Source organism: Cydia splendana, chromosome 20, assembly GCF_910591565.1.
Source record: "Cydia splendana chromosome 20, ilCydSple1.2, whole genome shotgun sequence".
NCBI lineage: Eukaryota > Metazoa > Arthropoda > Insecta > Lepidoptera > Tortricidae > Cydia > Cydia splendana.
The window spans coordinates 16,008,994-16,028,711 of record NC_085979.1 but is presented as its reverse complement, the minus strand read 5'-3'; the positions used below and the strand labels follow the sequence as shown (position 1 = coordinate 16,028,711).

The 19,718-nt window shown below is 33.0% G+C and overlaps 1 protein-coding gene across 1 annotated transcript in view; it reads left to right on the top strand.

Moving 5' to 3' along the window:
- LOC134800574 (orexin receptor type 2-like) overlaps window positions 1-19,718 on the top strand; it is a 48,935-nt gene that overhangs the window by 14,601 nt on the left and 14,616 nt on the right. Inside the window, exon 5 of the mRNA XM_063773063.1 lies at window positions 2,390-2,489. Within this exon, the coding sequence (XP_063629133.1) occupies window positions 2,390-2,489 (100 nt within the window). The remainder of the gene's footprint in view (window positions 1-2,389; window positions 2,490-19,718) is intronic.

Below are 19,718 nucleotides of genomic sequence, written 5' to 3'. Positions count from 1 at the left end.
ATCCTCCTTTCTATTGAAAAGCTTTAGTTCCGAAATTGCTGGCCAGTTAGCTTAAATTTGTAGTGTTAATTGTTTAAAATTCGAATAGAAATTGTAAAGTTACCTTGCAGACCTCGCATCTAAATATATTTGGTCATGATATTTTGAGTTTCACCAGTACTAGAGTTCACTTTTATTAGCGATTTCATCAAGATGTAGCTTTATTGAATTATATTGGAGTGATATAAAGTTAGAATGTAACTGTGAGATCCTCGTATTTCAGCCCGTACAGGATTAGAACATTGAGCTTTATTGCTTAATATAAAAGTCCAGTTTTAAATAATTGACCTGATTATGATACGTTATGGTTATGACTAAAGTTCTTTGGTGAATAACATTGTCCGTCACAACATGACGTCAGCGCGTTACGCGTTACGCTGTCTCGAGTTTATCATTTTTTCCCCACCTCAAAAAGTGCTCAGCGCCGTTAAAAGAAGTTTTCACTTCAAAAACTACTTAGGTACTAGATCTCGTTCAAACCAATTTTCGGTGGAATGGTATTTTTTTTAGTTTTATCATTCTCTTATTTTACAAGTTACCGGGGGGGGGGGGGACGACGACGACGACGACGACGACGACACACATTTTACTACTTTGGAAGTGTGTCTCGCGCAAACCATTCAGTTTAGAAAAAAAATATTTTAGAAACCTCAATATTATTTTTGAAGACCTATCCATAGATAACCCACACGTATGGGTTTGATGAAAAAAAAATTTATGAGTTTCAGTTGTAAGTATGGGGAAGCCCCGAAATTTATTGTTTTTTTTTCTATTTGTGTGTGAAAATCTTAATGCGGTTCACAGAATACATCTACTTACCAAGTTTCAACAGTATAGTTCTTATATTTATAGTTTTATTATAGTTTCGGAAAAAAAGTGGCTGTGACATACGGACCAACAGTCAGACATACAGACAGACATGATTTTTTGCCATTTGGCTACGGAACCCTAAAAAGTATCTACCATTCTTTAACAGCTAAGTTTACAAAAAGAGTTTTGTAGATTATAATCTACAAAACTCTTTTTGTAAACTTAGCTTATATGAAGAACAATGAAAACTGTAACGGATGCATGTGAACGTGAACTGTAGATATTTATCTCTGTTCGAAAAATATTCCTCGGCGGCAGATACTTAGGGCTCGTTATTTTATCCGCTATTAATAATTCTGACTCTAAATGCTTTAAATATTGAATTAGCAAAACTCGCTACTAAGCGATTCTACTAAGTAGATAACTATATCTACTTAGTAGAATCGCTCCGATGGTCCCAAAACTTAAGGGCAGAACTTTTAATAATGGGATCCTGCTTATGGGAAACTTTTACTTGATCGCGTTATTTGTTTTGTTGTTTAACTTGGATAGGTGTACTTGATCTAATCATGCAATTTAGAACTTTATAAAAGAAAGTATTCGCTCGCCCTTCTATCCATCCGGTTCGTTGTTAGACTGATTGTTTAAGCAAAGTTAAGTATCTTGATTGTAAGGGTTCAATGTATCTACTTAAGTATAAATAGAAGAAGTTCACGGAGAGCCTTAGGTGTAGGTATTTGCTTTCGAAACTCAGTACAGTTTTAATCAGCGTACATTTATTTGTGTGATCAACTGAAGTATTTGTGTATTGTTTGAATAAAATCGGTTTTCAAGGTTCCATTGTCGAAACGGTTGTCAAGCTTTAAATTAATCGACCTCGATCGAAGCCGAAATCCGTAGGAAATTAACATCTATTTTAATTAAAGTTCCAAAAGTGCATTAAATATTGTCAACCTGTGTTATGTTTGAAGTCTGTACTAAACCAAGTAAATCACCTAGATAGGGGTCTTAAGCAGATCAAATTTAACATGTTTGAAGTTAGTTTTTTAACCATATAAATACATAATTAAATATACAGAGGTACTACAATATAAATACTAAACTAAATTAATAACTAGCTTAAATCTTAAATAGGCCCTCTTGAGGCATTGTACCAAGGATGCTGGCGGTATTTCCTTGTTGTATCGCAGTGCGCCGCCAGCTCAAAATAAAATAAAATAAAATAAAATAAATTCATTTTATTTCAGGCAAGCACCCATATAAAACAAATATTACCTATAAATTTTAAAATGACAAAAGTGTAAAAAATGTTAAAAGTGCAAAATCTGTTAAAAACAAAAATTTTAAATTTTAAAATTACAATTTAAAATAAAATAAAACTATTTCCGGTTCGCATCTTGATGCAGAGACAGCCAAAAACCTACATAGCTCAGATTTGGTCACCAGTGACTTCAACCAGACGCTTTCCAACTCCAAATGGTACAAAATTAGTTAGTTTAATAGTCGATTTTCTTTCTTTAATATACTTACTCTGTTACAGACAAACGAAAGTCACGTCGTAAAGTGGCCAAGATGCTGGTAGCGGTGGTCGTCATGTTCGCCGTCTGCTACTTGCCCGTGCACACGCTGTCCCTGCTCAGGTAATCTTTCATCATTCATCATCTTCTTCGCAACAAGATAATTCACGACTTAGGGTTTAGCTAAGATGAGGATTGTACATCTACAAACGCCAAATAAATAGAAATAATGTATCGGGATGACAGATGCTACGAAAATTCACGCGACTATTTCCACACTTTTTAAATTATTTGAGTTTCGATTGGCATTTGATATTAACGAGTGTTATGTTGACTAAGCCCCCAGGAGTTGAACATTATAAATTCCTCCAAAACAACCTTTTACACTCATGTTTATGTTTTATTAAGATTATATTTTCTGGAGTTATTTAAATAATTAATATATATCGTTAAATTGTTATTCCTCTACCTATTTATGTCAATATCAATCAATTACAACTACGTATTAAATCTTACTATCTACATATCAAATCTTCAAAAGCATAAACCGTGGGCTAGATTTAAATTAAGGATTAATATTAATGTTTAAAGTAGGTCGTAATGTATTAATCTTGATAATATACCGGGTGTGGCCTGTAACATGAGCAAAAAATTAAACTGTAGGCTGTACTCTTCATACTTATTTGTTATTGTTCAGCGACTTTTAAAAATAACTTGTGGTTTGATTTTTATTACACTTTAAAGTTTATTCTAAGACGCAATGTATTGCGAATTTTGTTATTTTTAAGGCGTGACAAGCTACGTCAATCACAATAATATGGCGTGGCGATGGCGTCCATTGAAGATAATATTTATTTTGTATGAAAAATAGGGAGTCTAAATACTTCATAATTTTTAAAAGTTGTTGAACAAAAGTGTCACCGTTTGAGGAGTACAATCTATGTTTTAATTCTTTGCTCGTGTTACAGGCCACATCGTGTATAACGATTTAACGATATGTATTAATGCTTTGAACAGAAAATAAACGACAGAAAAAATGTGAAATCCAAAGAAAACATGATTTAGAAAAAAATACCTAAAAAAACACCTAGTGACAGCGAGTTCTTGGAACGGATTTACATAATTGTTACCATTTGAATAGATTACAGCCTAAAGATGATCTTGTACCCACGTTTCAATCGGATTGGGAGAGCCCTATTACCATATTTTATTTTAATATATTTGCTACCAAACAAGAAATGGGGACATTGCTATTAATGTTTATATTTGTGAAAAACTGTGGCACAAAAGTGAAAACCGACAAAAGTCTGGAAATAGAAACTTTTGGCCATTTTTGAACTCATGTGCCAAAAAAAAAACCACAAGTAAAAAGTAAAAAATATTTTTTTAATACAGTTGCTCACAAAGTGCTACTTTACGTAGCTGTTTAGCGTGCGGAACGTTGGTTATGTCGAACTAGTGCTTTTTACTTTTCCAATTTTTTTTAATTTATACTTGTTCCAATTCACGACTACTTATTGATGAGTGTTAATATTAGTTTCCTTTAAACGTCGTAATCAGCATAAAAACCTACTGTTAATGTAAGAATATGAAAAATATACATATTTCATATTTTAATACTTACCTCTTCATCATTATAACACGTTTATTTTTTAATATTGAATATTGAAAATTCCGTTCTTAATAAGGTGTCTGAATGGAACGGAATAGCTGCCAAACGCCCATAGATATAATATACTTAAAGACGACGTCTAAGCGAGCTGTCACTGTTACCACTTTTGTTTAGTGTACGATTAACAATGTTTTACTTATTTTTTCGCAACTGTATTAAAAAACGTCGTTCGATACACGTGCGGAAATGTCATTCTTCACTCGTCCCGAGTCTTCCCCCTCGCCTGCGGCTCGTGGCAAGATATCTCGGTACTCGTGAAGTAATGACATACCTTCCGCACTAGTATCGAAATGTACTATTATTGCACAGAAAGAATACAGTGGTAACATAACAACAGGAGTTACTGATAAGAGTTGTGCATAACCAACTTGACATTCCGAGATTCCAGGAGTCCCCGCACTAGGCTAGGCCTGTATCGCGGGAGACCAGGCGGCTTAGCACGGTCGCGTTTTTATCCCTTGTCACCATGCCTGTCACGTTCTAACAAGTATGTAAGTGCGAAAGGGACGCGTATAGTGATAGTCGATAAAAATGGAACCGTGCTGAGCCCGCAGATGTACATTGTATGTCATGCCAGTCAACTTAAGATAAGAAAAATAATTTTAATTTTAACATTTTTTAAAACTATGTAATCTGTTATAACATTACTATTAATTTTTGTTTCTAGGTTCAACTTTAGTATCAGTTAATAATATCTTAGTCTAATCAGTTATTTTTATACCTATATCTATTAAAGTCTTGAGTTAAACAATTTTTAGAGTTATCAAATTTTAGTCTAGTTTAGTTAGTTTTATATTTATTCCAAAAAATACAAAATACAAAATACAAAATTATTTATTTGTCCAACATAGGTAATAGGGTGTTACAGTTCAGTCAGTTTCACTATGTGGCGCCTTACGGCATACAAATGTTGAGAGCATGCATGTCAAAATATAATAGGTATTTACAAGTCCTTATCATCTCCAGAATTCCAGAATTGTTTTAAACAATTTTTAGAAGTAATGTCTCAGTCTCATTATAATCAAGTGATAATAACCAATTAAAAAGTAACCTTTTAGCTACATGCACAGTGCAATTAATTAATTCGCTCTGGAACTTTACGGCCGTATTATAGATCAAAGAGCTAAGGACGTCGCCAAATCGTCTCCCAAAAGCGGTATTTACCCTCGGGATAGGTAATTTAAATACGCGTTTAGAAAGTAATTCCGCATAGTTTTCAGACTTAACAGCGTTTCTATGTATCGAAAGACAGACTTTATGTATGTAGAGCTGGCGGACTGTGAGTACTTTAGCTTCTTGGTAGAGGCTGCTTGTCGAATATCGGAAGGGCTTTTTGAGCATTACCTTTAAGACCGAACGTAGAGCTCTTTCAGCCATTAAGATTGACGTCTTGGCGGCACTGCCCCATACTGTAAGTACCTACCTAAAGTCATGCAATTTAATTTGAAACTAAATTGAAAATGAAAGTATTTATTTCAGATACCATCAGGTATCCATAATATATGTTTGTTTACAATATTATGTTAGTAACAAGAAAATATAAATACAGGTGAGCCAAAATTTATTGCACTTTTTAAAAATTCATAAATATTTTTATGCTATAAAATGTTATTGTCTATTGAATTTTTTCAACCTAACAACATTTTAATGTTATTTATTTTTTAACAAATTACATCAACCGGATGACCTGCGCCTCGTCGCTGGCACTCCTGCAATCGAAAGTGGGAACTTTGGAAAACTCGCTTGCGGGGGATCGCGGGACCTCACCGTGAATGTTTTGTTTTAATTAGGGTATTTTCATAATTTTATTAAAGTACGGTACACTCGACTCATTCGATATTCCTACAGAAAAAAACTAAAGGTGTAAGGTCTGGGCTTTTTAGGGTTCCGTACCCAAAGGGTAAAACGGGACCCTATTACTAAGACTTCGCTGTCCGTCCGTCCGTCCGTCCGTCCGTCCGTCCGTCCGTCCGTCTGTCACCAGGCTGTATCTCACGAACCGTGATAGCTAGACAATTGAAATTTTCACAGATGATGTATTTCTGTTGCCGCTATAACAACAAATACTAAAAACAGAATAAAATAAAGATTTAAATGGGGCTCCCATACAACAAACGTGATTTTTGACCAAAGTTAAGCAACGTCGGGAGTGGTCAGTACTTGGATGGGTGACCGTTTTTTTTTTTGCTTTTTTTTCGTTTTTTTTTTGCATTATGAGTAGAAACTATTCCCCGATTCTGGCCCCACCTCTCAGTCACCGATCCTGACCCCAGGGCCGATCCACCGCCCCCCGCGGGACCTAAAAAAAAAAAAAAAAAAAAAAAAAAAAAAAAACAAATAGCCCCCATTTGAATTGATTGCGCTAGGTCTCAGCAGTGCCCGGCGCCTCCTTCAGGTACTTACGAAATACGCTAATTAAACAATACACCTTGCTCACCACGGTAACAATAGGCTTATCGACCCTTTTCTATTGTTCGATCTCGACTCGGGCGCGTTATTGTGTTACCGAGCATACTACCTACCTGGACCCTTCACCCACCGACGTCTTCATTCATGCCTTCTTTATGTGTGTATTATACTGTAGGTATTAGCGATAGGTATTTGCAATAGGTATTAGCGATAGGTATTTGCAATAGGTATTACCGATAGGTATTTGCAAAAGGTACTTATTTGCGATTCATTATCTTATTATCTTACAACCTCTTGGAGCTATTTCGATTTATAAGGAATACAGTTCTAACCTAACCTAACCTAATTAGAATTTACACAAGTAATCGTCGGTAGCCTAAACTAACCTAAACCTTCTTTTACCAAACCTAACTTGACCAAACCTAACTAAAATCAACCTAACTTCTCATTTCAAACTAACCTGCTTTCACCTGCTTTCACCTAGTCTTCGTTCAAGTTATGTTTTAACCTAAATACCTAAACTTCTTACCTATCCAAACTAAAGCATCCTACATATCGTATACATACTTACCTATATTGTGCATATTGTATTGTGTTATTTTATTTAGTTTTACCTATTTCTAACTCATTATTTTTGTCTGCGATAAATGCAATTCAACCTAATGTAGCCTTTTTTATTCTTAAACTATTCTATCTTCTTAAACTTAGTATAGTAGTAGAAAGTAAACTCGTAGCTACTTGTTTCTTTGTATTATTAAAATAATAACTAGGCGTGTGAGGCATTTCTTGTGCACTTGTTTTCATTGTTATAACAGCTTAATTGCTTTATTGATAGACGTCTATTATATTTTATGCTGACAATGGATTATTATGTGGATATAATTTGGGTTTGAGTACAGGGAGCGTCTGTTTAGATGAACTTGTTGAGACATGATACTTTGTATGATTTTAAAAAAATAACGAGACGTGTCAACTGGTTTCAACATGATTTAGTCTAATACGTCGGCATTTCTTGTGTGTCGGTATTCATTGTTATAACAGCATAATTGCTTTATTGGTAGACATCTATTATATTTTATACTGACAATGGATTTATTGTTTCCTATTATGCTTTTGAATTTGGGTTTTAGTAAAGAGAGCGTCTGTATTAGATGAACCTGTTGAGACATGATTTGAACGATACTGTATCCTGCTCACTATCACAGTATAAAAGCCGAAGAGAAATGGCTTTGAGTAAGTATTACTGTCGTGGCAGTCCTCTGTATCAGAGCTCCTTGTATCTACTGCAGTATATAGAAATATAGTGTTAATTCAACAGTGAAGTGTTTAAGTGTTTATAAAAAGACCCAACAATGGATGTAAGTATGTCTTTTATTACCGTAACTTACTTTGTTTTGTTTTCACTTGTGTTCTTTGTGTTTTAATTATCAAGATTGTAGACAGTGTGTAAATTATTGTTTTATATTGTTTCAGTTCACTGAAAATACTTTCAAGAACTATTACTACCCGGATGATAATAAAGACGAATCAAGCGATGAAGAGGGTACGCTTGGTCTCAAAGTTAAACAAGCCATCGCAAAGAAACGTTCAGGAAACAATATCGATAGCTTCTTTGAACGACCTAAAAAGCAGTCTAAAGTTGTGAAACGGTCTTCAAATGTGAGCAAAAGTTCACCAGACGGTGTTGCAAACTTGTCATCCGGACAAGACGACGGGGCCTATGCATCACATTTGATTAAAATCGAGATATATGATATGCATAAAATCAAAAACGTCCCACCCATGGAACACTGGAAGCATGCGGACTTCAGATTGAAATATTTTGCGTTGGAAGACGATTTGGAGCTACAAAATACGCGAAATATTATTTATAACATAACAAAGCAATTAGCTTCTAAGGACAGTAGTGTGAAATATTTTATAGATAATAAGAAACAGTGATAGTTATAATTATTAATGATAGTAGTAGCTTAATGATTGTGTTAACGTATTTCTCATTTTTTACCTCTCCTTAAGTACATTTTCCATGTAACAGATTTCTTTGTGTCGTCTCGTTTTTTAAGTAACTAATGTTAAAATAAAGAATGTTAAGAAATATTTTGTAAATAATACAATTAAAAAAAAAAATGTGTGGTTTAAAAGGTCTTTGTATTATATGAAAAAATAAAAAATCTTATTTAAGTACACGTATTATTTTATTTCACAAAAAATGTTTTAAACATATTCCTTAATATAAGGTCATTACATACAGAATTATCAGAAAACAAACTTAGCATATCTGTCATAGTTTTTCCATGATATTTAAAATACAAATAAACTAGACAATATTCACCACAAACTGAAGTAAAATGGTTTTGAAGAGGTTTATTGTTATAAAACCACTGTCTGGTGTTTCTTTTTAAAAATAAGTTATGGTAACCTGAAGGCTTCCGTCCGAAGGAATCAAAATATTCTCCTATACCAGTAACATCAATGTGTATGGCAACCCAGTGGGAGCCTGGTTTCGTGTCAGGGTCCAAATTACTAACAATAAAAACAGGTAGATTGACCCAAATAGGTATTTTGTTAGCAGCAAAAACATTTGATTCAAAAAGTGGGTTTAATTTCTTCATACAAAATTGAATCTCATTAGTATCCATAATTACTTAATTAATAACAATTTATGTCTTGATGATGATGCAAACAATGACTACAACAAAATAACGTAAACGAAAGAAAACATTGTATTTATATAATTATGTTTTTCAACTATTATAATCTACAGATACATCACGGTTTTTGTTTATTTCAATAATGTTGTCAAATTCTGCATACACGATACAATTAATGGTGCTAGTTAGAGCCGAATCAAAGCGTACTTCTATCCGAACACTTCCATGTCTAACAAGATTCCAGTGTGAAGTTGAACTAGCAGATAAATCAGGGGTTAAATCAAAACATAACAAACAATATCCTCCACCATAATCTGTTCTACTTATTCCATTACCTTCGTTGTGAAAATGAATACCAGTTCCAGAAAATAAGGTGTGATATGCCGCCGCTATTAAACCAGAACTAAATGACGGTTGTAATGTTTTAGAAGGAATTTCATGACCATCTACAAACAAGCTAAATGAATTCATATTATAATTTTGAAAATTAAATGGATTCAAAGCTAAATTTCCATTAAAACCTGAATTTGATACAAATCCAATAATACAGCGTTTAGGAATTTGTCCGAGAAATATATTATCCAATGTTTTACCCTGGACCCCTGTTGGTATTGTGAGAACCTTAACTTCTGCTCTCGTAATGGGGTACTTCGCAGTCGTTGTTGCCAATACTTTTTGATGGGCTAACAAAACGCTAGGATTGATTTTTGTTCTTCTAACAATGAGACTAGCATCTGTTATTTGTACTTTAAGTTTTTTATCTTGATGACAAATTAAATTAAATGATTCTTTTGATCGGACTAACTTAATACGCAATTCAACACCATTTATCAAGAATTTCTCTTGGTTAAATATATCGCCATGCAAATGTCCAATCATTTCCACTTCCTTACTCTCTTTGATAAATTCTAGTCTTTTCTGAAATCCTTTGTTGTTGGCGTCAACGGTATCCATAAAACCTGGGGTATCCTCATACCATAACCCACAAGTAAGATGGGTTTTTTTGGCTGCCGGTCCATAGTTGAGAAGATTTTCCATATAAGCACGGTAAGCATATGTATTGTTTGGGGGTGATATGAGTTTTTGATTTAAATATACATCAAGTTGGTTGAAAAGGGAATGTAGCCAGTTATTGGTGGGTCCAACTCCGGCATCTGCTTTTAATTTTGTCCCATCTTGATTCAATACTTTAGCAGTAATATGTAACATTGTGTGTGATAGATCAATGTAGTCATCTCCTGATCCAGGTACTTGAAATTCAATGGGGCCATCATCACTTAAAGATGAAATTGGTTTGTAATGAATCCAATGTCCGCTTTCAATACTTGTTTGAGTTGATGGAAGGGCAAATATATCTAATTCAGATTTTGCACATTCACATGAATGACTGTGTAGAAATGACATTATTTAACTTGAAAATATATCGTTATTTTTATTATTATTTCTACTTCCTCTTCGTCGCGATGCTTTTCGAGTAATGAGCGGTTCTCTTCTTTTATTCGACATTTTATACCCAGATCCTGACATGAGAGAATCAATTTTTTCATCAGCCTTTCTTTTTAGGTTAGCGCTCGCTTCCTTAAATCGTGATCGAATGGAACTATCCATAGGACGAGAATTTACCATATCAGTTAACAAACCAACCCCTGCCCCTAAGGTTTCTTTTCCAATGGTTTTTAAACCGCTAGATAACAAAGGGAGCACTGATCTAAATAGTCCACCCAAAAAACTGCCTATACCATGTCCTCGTTGATATGGAACTCCCTTATAGACAATACCTATCCCAGAGCCGGCTTGGTGTGAATAATAATGTTCGTAAGGACAAGAGACTGACGATCTGTTGTAAATCATTTTACTCGTTGAAAGTGTAGCTTCACGCAAGAAGATCCAAATTGAAATGGTACTCTGACACCAGTCGTTGTTCTTATATCTATTTCAATGGTATCGAACTCTCTTCGTAAAACTGGTACATAATGAGCGGGTGAGAAGATGTGAGTTTTATAAGCTCCATAAATGAACTTAGTTGGATCTAAAGGTATTATTCTGAGTAATGAAGTAATAACATCTCCGACTACTTGTGGGTGTATTATATCAGTATAAACAAATATTTGAGATGGTAAACCTAAATATAAATTTGCAGGGCTTTTTCCTAATGTATTTTGTTTTAAATTTGTTTTCGGTTTAAAACCCAATTGCAGACTTAGTATCGGAGTTGTAATGATAGATGTTATTTCTTTATTTGTTGTTGCTATTCCAACCAGTTTTGTTAATCCATCATATCGAAATTTTACGTTATTTTTTAACTGTGGGTTTTCATTAAACGCTTGAAGAAAATGATCTATATTATCATATGTAGTGGCTGGTATATGAGTTTTTATATCTACTATTTTTGTAGTTTTATCGGTGGGTGATAACACCTTTTTCTTTAAATAAATGATGTTTTCGTGCTCTTGAACATTATACATGGAACAAGGATATTGAAATTCCACCAACCCAACTACCCATTCTCCATCCAATTTAATGGTCTTTGGTAATTTAGTTAAGAAATGTGCAGTCGTGTTATCCGTGTAGTAATCTGATGAACTATTACTTAACAAAGTTAGATAAAAACTATTTTCACTCATATTTTCTTTAAGTTTGATTCAGGTATCCAAGAATTAAATTTATTAGGATAACCTTGCCACTTAACTAGTATTTCCTTTCTGCCAGCAACTCGACGCGAGCGTATTATTTTATCAATTTTATACTCGTTGGAGGGGAGGTAAGTTACCTTTTGTAATTCTTTAGAATAAAATGTACCAATGATGGGTTCACCTTCTAAATCCTTTATTGTATAAACAACTCGTGGCGATCTGTTAATAATCGAATCAATAATAAATATTTCATCACTCCAATTACTTTCATAACCTTTTTGAAACACATGCTTATATTTAGTGATTCTAACATGATCACCTACATTTAGTTTTTTAGTTTCTAATGAAATTTGCCTATCTTTTTTGCGATCATATAAATTACTCCAAACAGTCATAATATTATTAGAGCTAACATCAACTGGGCGCATTTTAATGCTAGAATGATAGCTATGGTTGTAAGAATGTAGAAGATCTTGTAATATATTTGTGTAGTTATATGTATTCTTATGAGTGAAGTAACGCCACATTTTCATTTTAAGTGTTCTTTGAAACCTTTCTACTATACTTGCTTTAATGTCGGGGTTATTAGTGGTATAATAATTAATATTTTTGCTCTTAAAGTAATCTCTAACCGCCTTTGAAACAAATTCTGTACCTTTATCAGATTGGATGTGACGGGGAACAGAGTTGGCTTCAGTAAATATGCTTTCAAAACATTGTTTAACAGTTGCTGAATCCTTCTTCTTCATGGCTCTTGCAAAAGCATATTTACTGAACACATCAATAACACAAAGAATATATTTGTACCCATCATTATATTGACTATAAGTACTCATATCACTTAAATCAGCTTGCCAAAGTTCATTAAAGTTCGAGAGAATGTATTTATTTCTAGTAAATCGTCTATGAATAGGTTTATGCAGCGTGTGCGTATCTTGAGATTGTAACCATTTTTTCACTTCCTCTTTGTTCATTTGACCTTTCATTTCCTTTGATAAATTATTTAAACTGCTATAGCCAGCTGGATTAGAGACGTCATAATAGATTCTGTTAATATCTAATAAGGAGTCCATCTTTCCCACTCTATTTTCTTTCCGGATCGCTTTTGCTCCCGTGTAGCAAGAGGCGTAGAAGTGTTATTATCTTTATCTGTTGAGGCTCTCGTCTTCACAGATGTGGAGGGGGTAAAGGGTTCAATCAAAGGAGTACCATTAATAAATGCTAAATTTGTAGGATTACCTATGCATGACCTAGGAACTTCGATATCTTTAAAAAGTAAAGCAAACACTTCCCATCCAATTGGCTTAGGACGTTTAAGACATCTAACGGTGTCGCTTACCAAATCAGTAATATTACTATTTTTAATGGTTTGGTTATTTATAACAACTTCACCAGTCTGTTTCCACCAAATTTTCGGTTTACTTGAAACAATGTAATCTAACAACGTTCGAGCTTTTTTTTCATAAGATTTGGGTAATATGTTTATAATTTTTGACGGACTAATTGGCATTAGTTCTTGATTTATTTCGCCAGGTGGTGTATTAAACGATGACGGTGTGGCTGCTTCAGTTACATTATCTGTAACTGACTCATTATTTTCAATCTCCTCCTTTTTGTTCACTTTTGTTTTTATAATATCATTACTTTCGTTGATGACTTGATCTACCCCCTCCATCACGATGGGTATTCTAAACGGTTTTCGATCTGTTTCAATAAAATGTAGAAATCTTTGTAATGCTTGAGAATATAACGTCCACTTTTCGCGATCATTCATTTTACTTTTAAGGATTTTTTGCATCTCTCCATCTAGCCGAGATGAGGAATTTTCGGGTGGACTCTCATTCCGTTTCAGCCTTTCAATAAAATCTGATTCAACTAATAACATTTTTTTTGTGTTTTCCATTTTGTTTATGATAAAGAGTTCACTAAAGCACTTAAAACTGCACCTAAAATAATAGGTAGAAATGCACCTCCTTTTTGAACTATAACAGTTTTTCTTATTTTATGTTTCCCTTTCGAAACTAATTTTCTTAAAATATCTTTATATTTTTTTAGTTTCGTCTTTTCTTTTTTTTCTAATGGAATTTTCCCATTTAGGACGTTATAAATGCACTCACAAATAATGTTGATCTCTTCATCGTCACAAGATTTAAGTAATGCAGTACGATATTTGGGTTTAAGCAACTGCAATGCTTCAAGTAAATGTTTATATGTGTTTACTCTTGCATGCATCATGTAGAACTGACTAAAATATGGTGATTTTTATCATATTTAAACCCCTTTTTAGGTACATACACTGTGCAATGCCCATCAAACGGAAATATTTTTGTTTTAAAACGGCATATGTCATTTGTATTTTGTTTCAGGTCAATCATGAGGTAACCATGAGCCTCCTTTGTAGCATCTTTGTAGGCTTCGTCCACAAACTTTGAGTTTTCTGGGTAAACTTGTCGTGACAGGTAGCGTATTTGAGTTTTATCCCTGGGATTTTTAAAAAATACAATGTAGCTTGTATTCAATGAAATATCACGTTGACCTCTACCTTGATGAAATACGTTTTGTGTAATATAAAAAACACTTAAGTTTCTATGATGACTACCTTTCGTAAAAATGTCAACGATTCGTCCATCTGATTCTCTCATCAAATCATCTATAATAAGAAGTTTAGGTTTCTTCCCATCAAACATTGAAAAATCTGGTATTCCTTGACTATAATTTACATTTTCCAGATTATAGAGAGGTTGCATTTCATCATAACACCAAATAATTTCATCAAATTCAACATTACATATCTGTTTGGAGTTATTCAAAAAGTTTGTAACAAATTGCGTTTTACCACACCCACTAGGACCTGCGACAATGGTGGTGAAAGGATGATAAAAGTGAATCATTATTAAATATCGTAATCTATGTGTATGTGTGTATGTGTGTGGGTGAGTGTTGATATGTTAACGGATGGACTTTAAATGGTAATATTCAGAAAGATGATTACTATTTAAACAACTCAGATATAGTAGACAAAAAAACAAAACAAAATGATTACGTAAATTTTTTATTATTATTTATGATCACACTTTTAACATTATTTTTTTTGTTTCATATTTACAAAAATACCTTAAAAGATACAATAAAATAAAATTCATACATTTTTTTTTTACATGTTTACAAGTAATACCTTAACAAATATACAATGTACAAACAATAATTTGGAATTCGAATGTTCTGTGTGATTATATTACAACTTTGAAACTTTTTCATTATTGCGGTATTTTATAATGACCCCACGCTAGAGTGTCAGAAGAGTTTTCTAATAAGTACCGTTTTGTATCTTCATGCGATAATGATATTTTATTTATTTTTTGAGTGAATATTATATGTTTTATAGACTTAAATCTTAGCATTTGAGCGCGTTGCAAATTTTTATTAAATAAACACGTTTTGTAATTGTCAAGAGTAAATTTTTTTGTAACACATTTATTGACTCCTTTGGCTTTTGATAAAACACCGTATTTTTCGGTTTTCTCATCATTCTCGTCATATTTTTCAACATCTAAGGTATACATTTTAGATCTCAGACCTACAAACTCTTTTAAAATTCTACCATTATTTTCATCTTTGAAAAACCCTAATCGCTTTTTATTTATTAACGGCAAATCATATTTATTGTTAGGAGGATAGTCAGATGTATCAAAATATAAATTAAGATCTGATTTTATATCTGCGTAATAATTTTCCGTGAAAATTTGATATACTAAGCTATCAGTATCTGTATAAAGAAGCTTAAGATTGTCTGGATATTTGGTTTTCATGTAGCTGTAGTGAAAGTCATACATCAAAGTTTTCGATATATCTAATACGCAAAATCCCAGATAAATCGGTTTATTATAAAATATTTTAGTTTTATTCAATTGAACGGCCACTAAATTCTCAGAGAATATGGATAAACTATGGAACTCAGGTTTCGCTATCAAAGATTGAACCCCCTGCGTTTTTCCTCGATTTTCCCAGTGATTTAATAATTTGACATTTACGCGTTTTGCAACATTTTCCATGGTTTTACCGAACACTGAATTATTCATTAGTTTAAAGAAATCTTTTTCAAAATCGGATGATGCCTGTGATCGCATGTGGGTGTTCAAATCTATGTAACTTTTTAACCACATAGACTGCTGAAATTTAAGAATGCGATGGATTTTACTCAATTTCAAACCATTCTTCAAACACTGTTTTAGATTTCTATAATGAATGACATAATTCGTTTTTTTATTTAAATTAGGAATTAATTTTTTTTCTTTGGAATTACCCAAACAAACGTTTTCAGGACAAAATGGCAAATCTGAATGAGAGTCATGCAACTCGTTAGGGTATTCGAGATCAACTTCTAAAATTAAACCATGATCAGCGTCATCAGATATATTAAAGTCAGTATCTGTATTTACCCATTCAAATTTACCGGTAGGAAGACATTGAGACATAGCCCACCCGTAAAGGTTATTTGCATCAAAGTACATAAGAAATGACGATGGGATATTTTGATTATAATCTTCCAAAAAAATATTATTAGCCTTCGCGTATCTATTACTACATTGTGATATGCCACCTCGAATATTTTTTGATATAAAAGCTATTTTATCGATATCAGTTAGGAGTTCTAGTTTTATTTTTGTAGTTCTTAACATTGCATCCCAACTTAATCCCGGAGCAGTATAATAATGAGCGGGGTCTAATCCATACGTCTTAAGACAAAGGTTTCTAAAATTTTCAAATATATCAGTTAGTAATAGAACATCAGTTTTTAAATATAAATCAGAATAATCACCCATATTTTTGCATTGAAAATGAGACCAAACATCTTTTGCGTGATCATAATCCTCTTCTGAGATGTGACTATCAGACAAGGAACTAAAGAAATCATCTTTAGAGGGAAGAGCTGTTAAGTTTAAAGAATCGTATGATGACATGTGTTCATAGGGATAGACACCCTTTCGTAATAAGCGTTTAAAATCCTCCTCGCATGAAAAATTCAATTTTAATTCATGAAATTGTTCAGGCAACAAGTTTTTTGCCAATTTGTCAAGACTACTGGACATAAATTTAAGTGAATCGACAAATCTCAATTTAATTGTGCGATTATTTATTTGTAAGCTCTTAGAAAATGAAATGTATTTCTCTTTGTTCTCTGGAATCAGTTCAATGTCGCCTTCTGCCAAACCAAGCCCATGCACTATAAAATGACTATCATAGTTACACAAATTATGGAAAAATACAGGTACAAAATTAGGTGCCCTGTATTTTTCAGAACAAAATGTATGTGCCACTCCTTCATAAAGACCAGTATGGTAATTATAGGAAATGACTGAATCCTCGTTTAATTTTTTATCACAAATATAACATGTACTACTCTGAGCAATATGCACATTATTTGCATTAGATAAAGGCAATGGAGTTTTTACAAAAGTATTTCTCCTACAAATGGCCTTTAAGTCTTGTTCCATATACTTCATAAATTCCTGGGTGCAATTTTTGCCTTTATATGTTCTGTACACTGACAATTTATCATTATAAGAACATTTAATGTAGTATCCAAAACTATATACCTCATGTTTTTGTACATTTGTTGTTGAGGATGTAGTAGGATTAATTGTACCTGTTTGAATCGGGTTTAGAAAGGCCTCGAAATCAGCATAAATAACAAAAGGTACCCTTAATTTACGTTCATAATTATCGAAAGTAAGAATATTGGAGGAAACGTTTTCATTGAACCAGTTTTTCTTTTTATCCTGTTCTGAAGGTAAATGTGTACAAACATGGAAACAATCGTTTCTTTGATGATTCATTAAATTGTTGCGAGTTGTAAAGTTCGATAAACAACCATCACAAATATGTGCAGCATGCTGTGTATTTGATAATTGTTTAGATACTAACCTAGATAAATTTTTGATATAGCAATAATGCCCCTTACTGTCTTTGGATATGTACAATAAATTCAAGTGGGTAGCTTTTTTGCACTTTGTTAAGTGTAATGGGCCTACTACGTCATGTTTTTTACTTTTCGAATTGTATTCAAGACCAAAAACGTTTATACTTATATCATTCATTTTTTCAAATTTCTGAATATCTCCAACCTTAAGTGGGAAAGTTAAATTTCTAAAATTTAATTTATTTTTATGCGCTATATACGATTTCGCAGTGTTTGAACGATGACTTGTAGGTGGATACAAGCCTGACAATACAGCCCATCTAAAACATTCATGATCATTATTTTTTACATTAATAACTGCTTTTCTGTTCTGAATATCACGTGGTAATTCGATATAGGAAGAACCACGCAATGGATTAAATTTGTTTACATTGACATCTAGATAGTTAAATTTTACTAAACTCCATCCACTGTCTTTTCTCTCAAAGTTAAATAATTTTGTTAATATATCTTTAACAACTGACTCGAAAATATCATCTTTGTCGCTGCTAACATCAACTACATTGTTACATAATTGGAAATCAAATGTATTATTTACTTGTTTGCTCTCTTGAGTAAAATCCGCATTCAAAATAAAGTTTACTTTTAAAGCATGGTGATCAGTGAGGGAACGATCCAATAATGCAAAGATTTTCTCTTTATTTCCTAGTAAAATGGATTCGGGAGTAAATGGTTGGTGAACATTTTCATTTAATAGTATTCTGTAAGTGGCCACCCTATTCTTAAAAGCATTTTCAATTAACTGAACATTAACCCATTCAATGTCAGCCCTTAAAACATTATTTTTGTGAAGATTACTATTTAAATGATTTTTAAAATATCTTTTAGAAACAAACTTATTACACACAGAACATTCAATTTCATGATTATTATTTGTACTCACAATGACATCGGGAACTGGTTCGGATGATGTTGATGCTACAGGTTCAGCAGCTGCTGAACGGTTTTTCTTCACCAAGAATTCTTCGGTCTCCAAAACTGCAGCTGTCCTTTTTACTCCCCGTCCTATTTGAGAAGATCTATAACAATACATAATAAACATAAATATCTTAATGTCAGATAAAATAAAAATAATTACTAAAACGGTTGGTTGTATATACTAACGTAAGTCTTTTCGACACTGCTGACAATAGGCCCGCATCATCAAAACTCCATCAATCACATCTGATGACTGAGTATTCCCCTTGGAATTTTTGATATGCCCATCACATGGTGTATAATACGGTATAATATCAGAATCTTCCAGTAACGAGTGAGGTAATTTGTTTGATATATACCACATTCTTATATTTCTATGAAAATATGCTAAAATAAATTCTTTACTTAATTCCTCAATCTTATCACGAGGCAAAGTGAGACCAATATGATAGTAAGTAAACACCATTATGGAAAAGGATATCACAGTACAAGCACGGCACCAAAACACTGAATGATATGAACTCGAGATACCCCGCTTATATAACCAGCACTCTCCCACCCCACGTTTATCCTAACAATAAGTTCTGGTCACAACAAGTTAGGAGGAACCCATCCTTTGTTAAACAGGTACTGGTTAAGAGTTATAAACATGTATGAACAGGAATACTTTTACTTACGCCTCTCGATGTAGTTGGCTCACAAGACGGGCAGCCTCGCATAGATCTTCATTTTCTTCTATTTCTTCACAGAGTCTGATAAGTTCAAGATCGTAGACATCACAACTCAAAGAGTCCATTATGAAATGAGAAATCATACAGTGCTTTCTTTCATTTAAATAGTTGACTACAGGTATAAGATTTCTAAGAGTGGGGACTAAAGATTACACTTTACAAATGAGAAGTATTAAATTAAAACTAGTTGTAATGTGATACAATAAAAATAATCTGTTACATGGAAAATGTACTTAAGGAGAGGTAAAAAATGAGAAATACGTTAACACAATCATTAAGCTACTACTATCATTAATAATTATAACTATCACTGTTTCTTATTATCTATAAAATATTTCACACTACTGTCCTTAGAAGC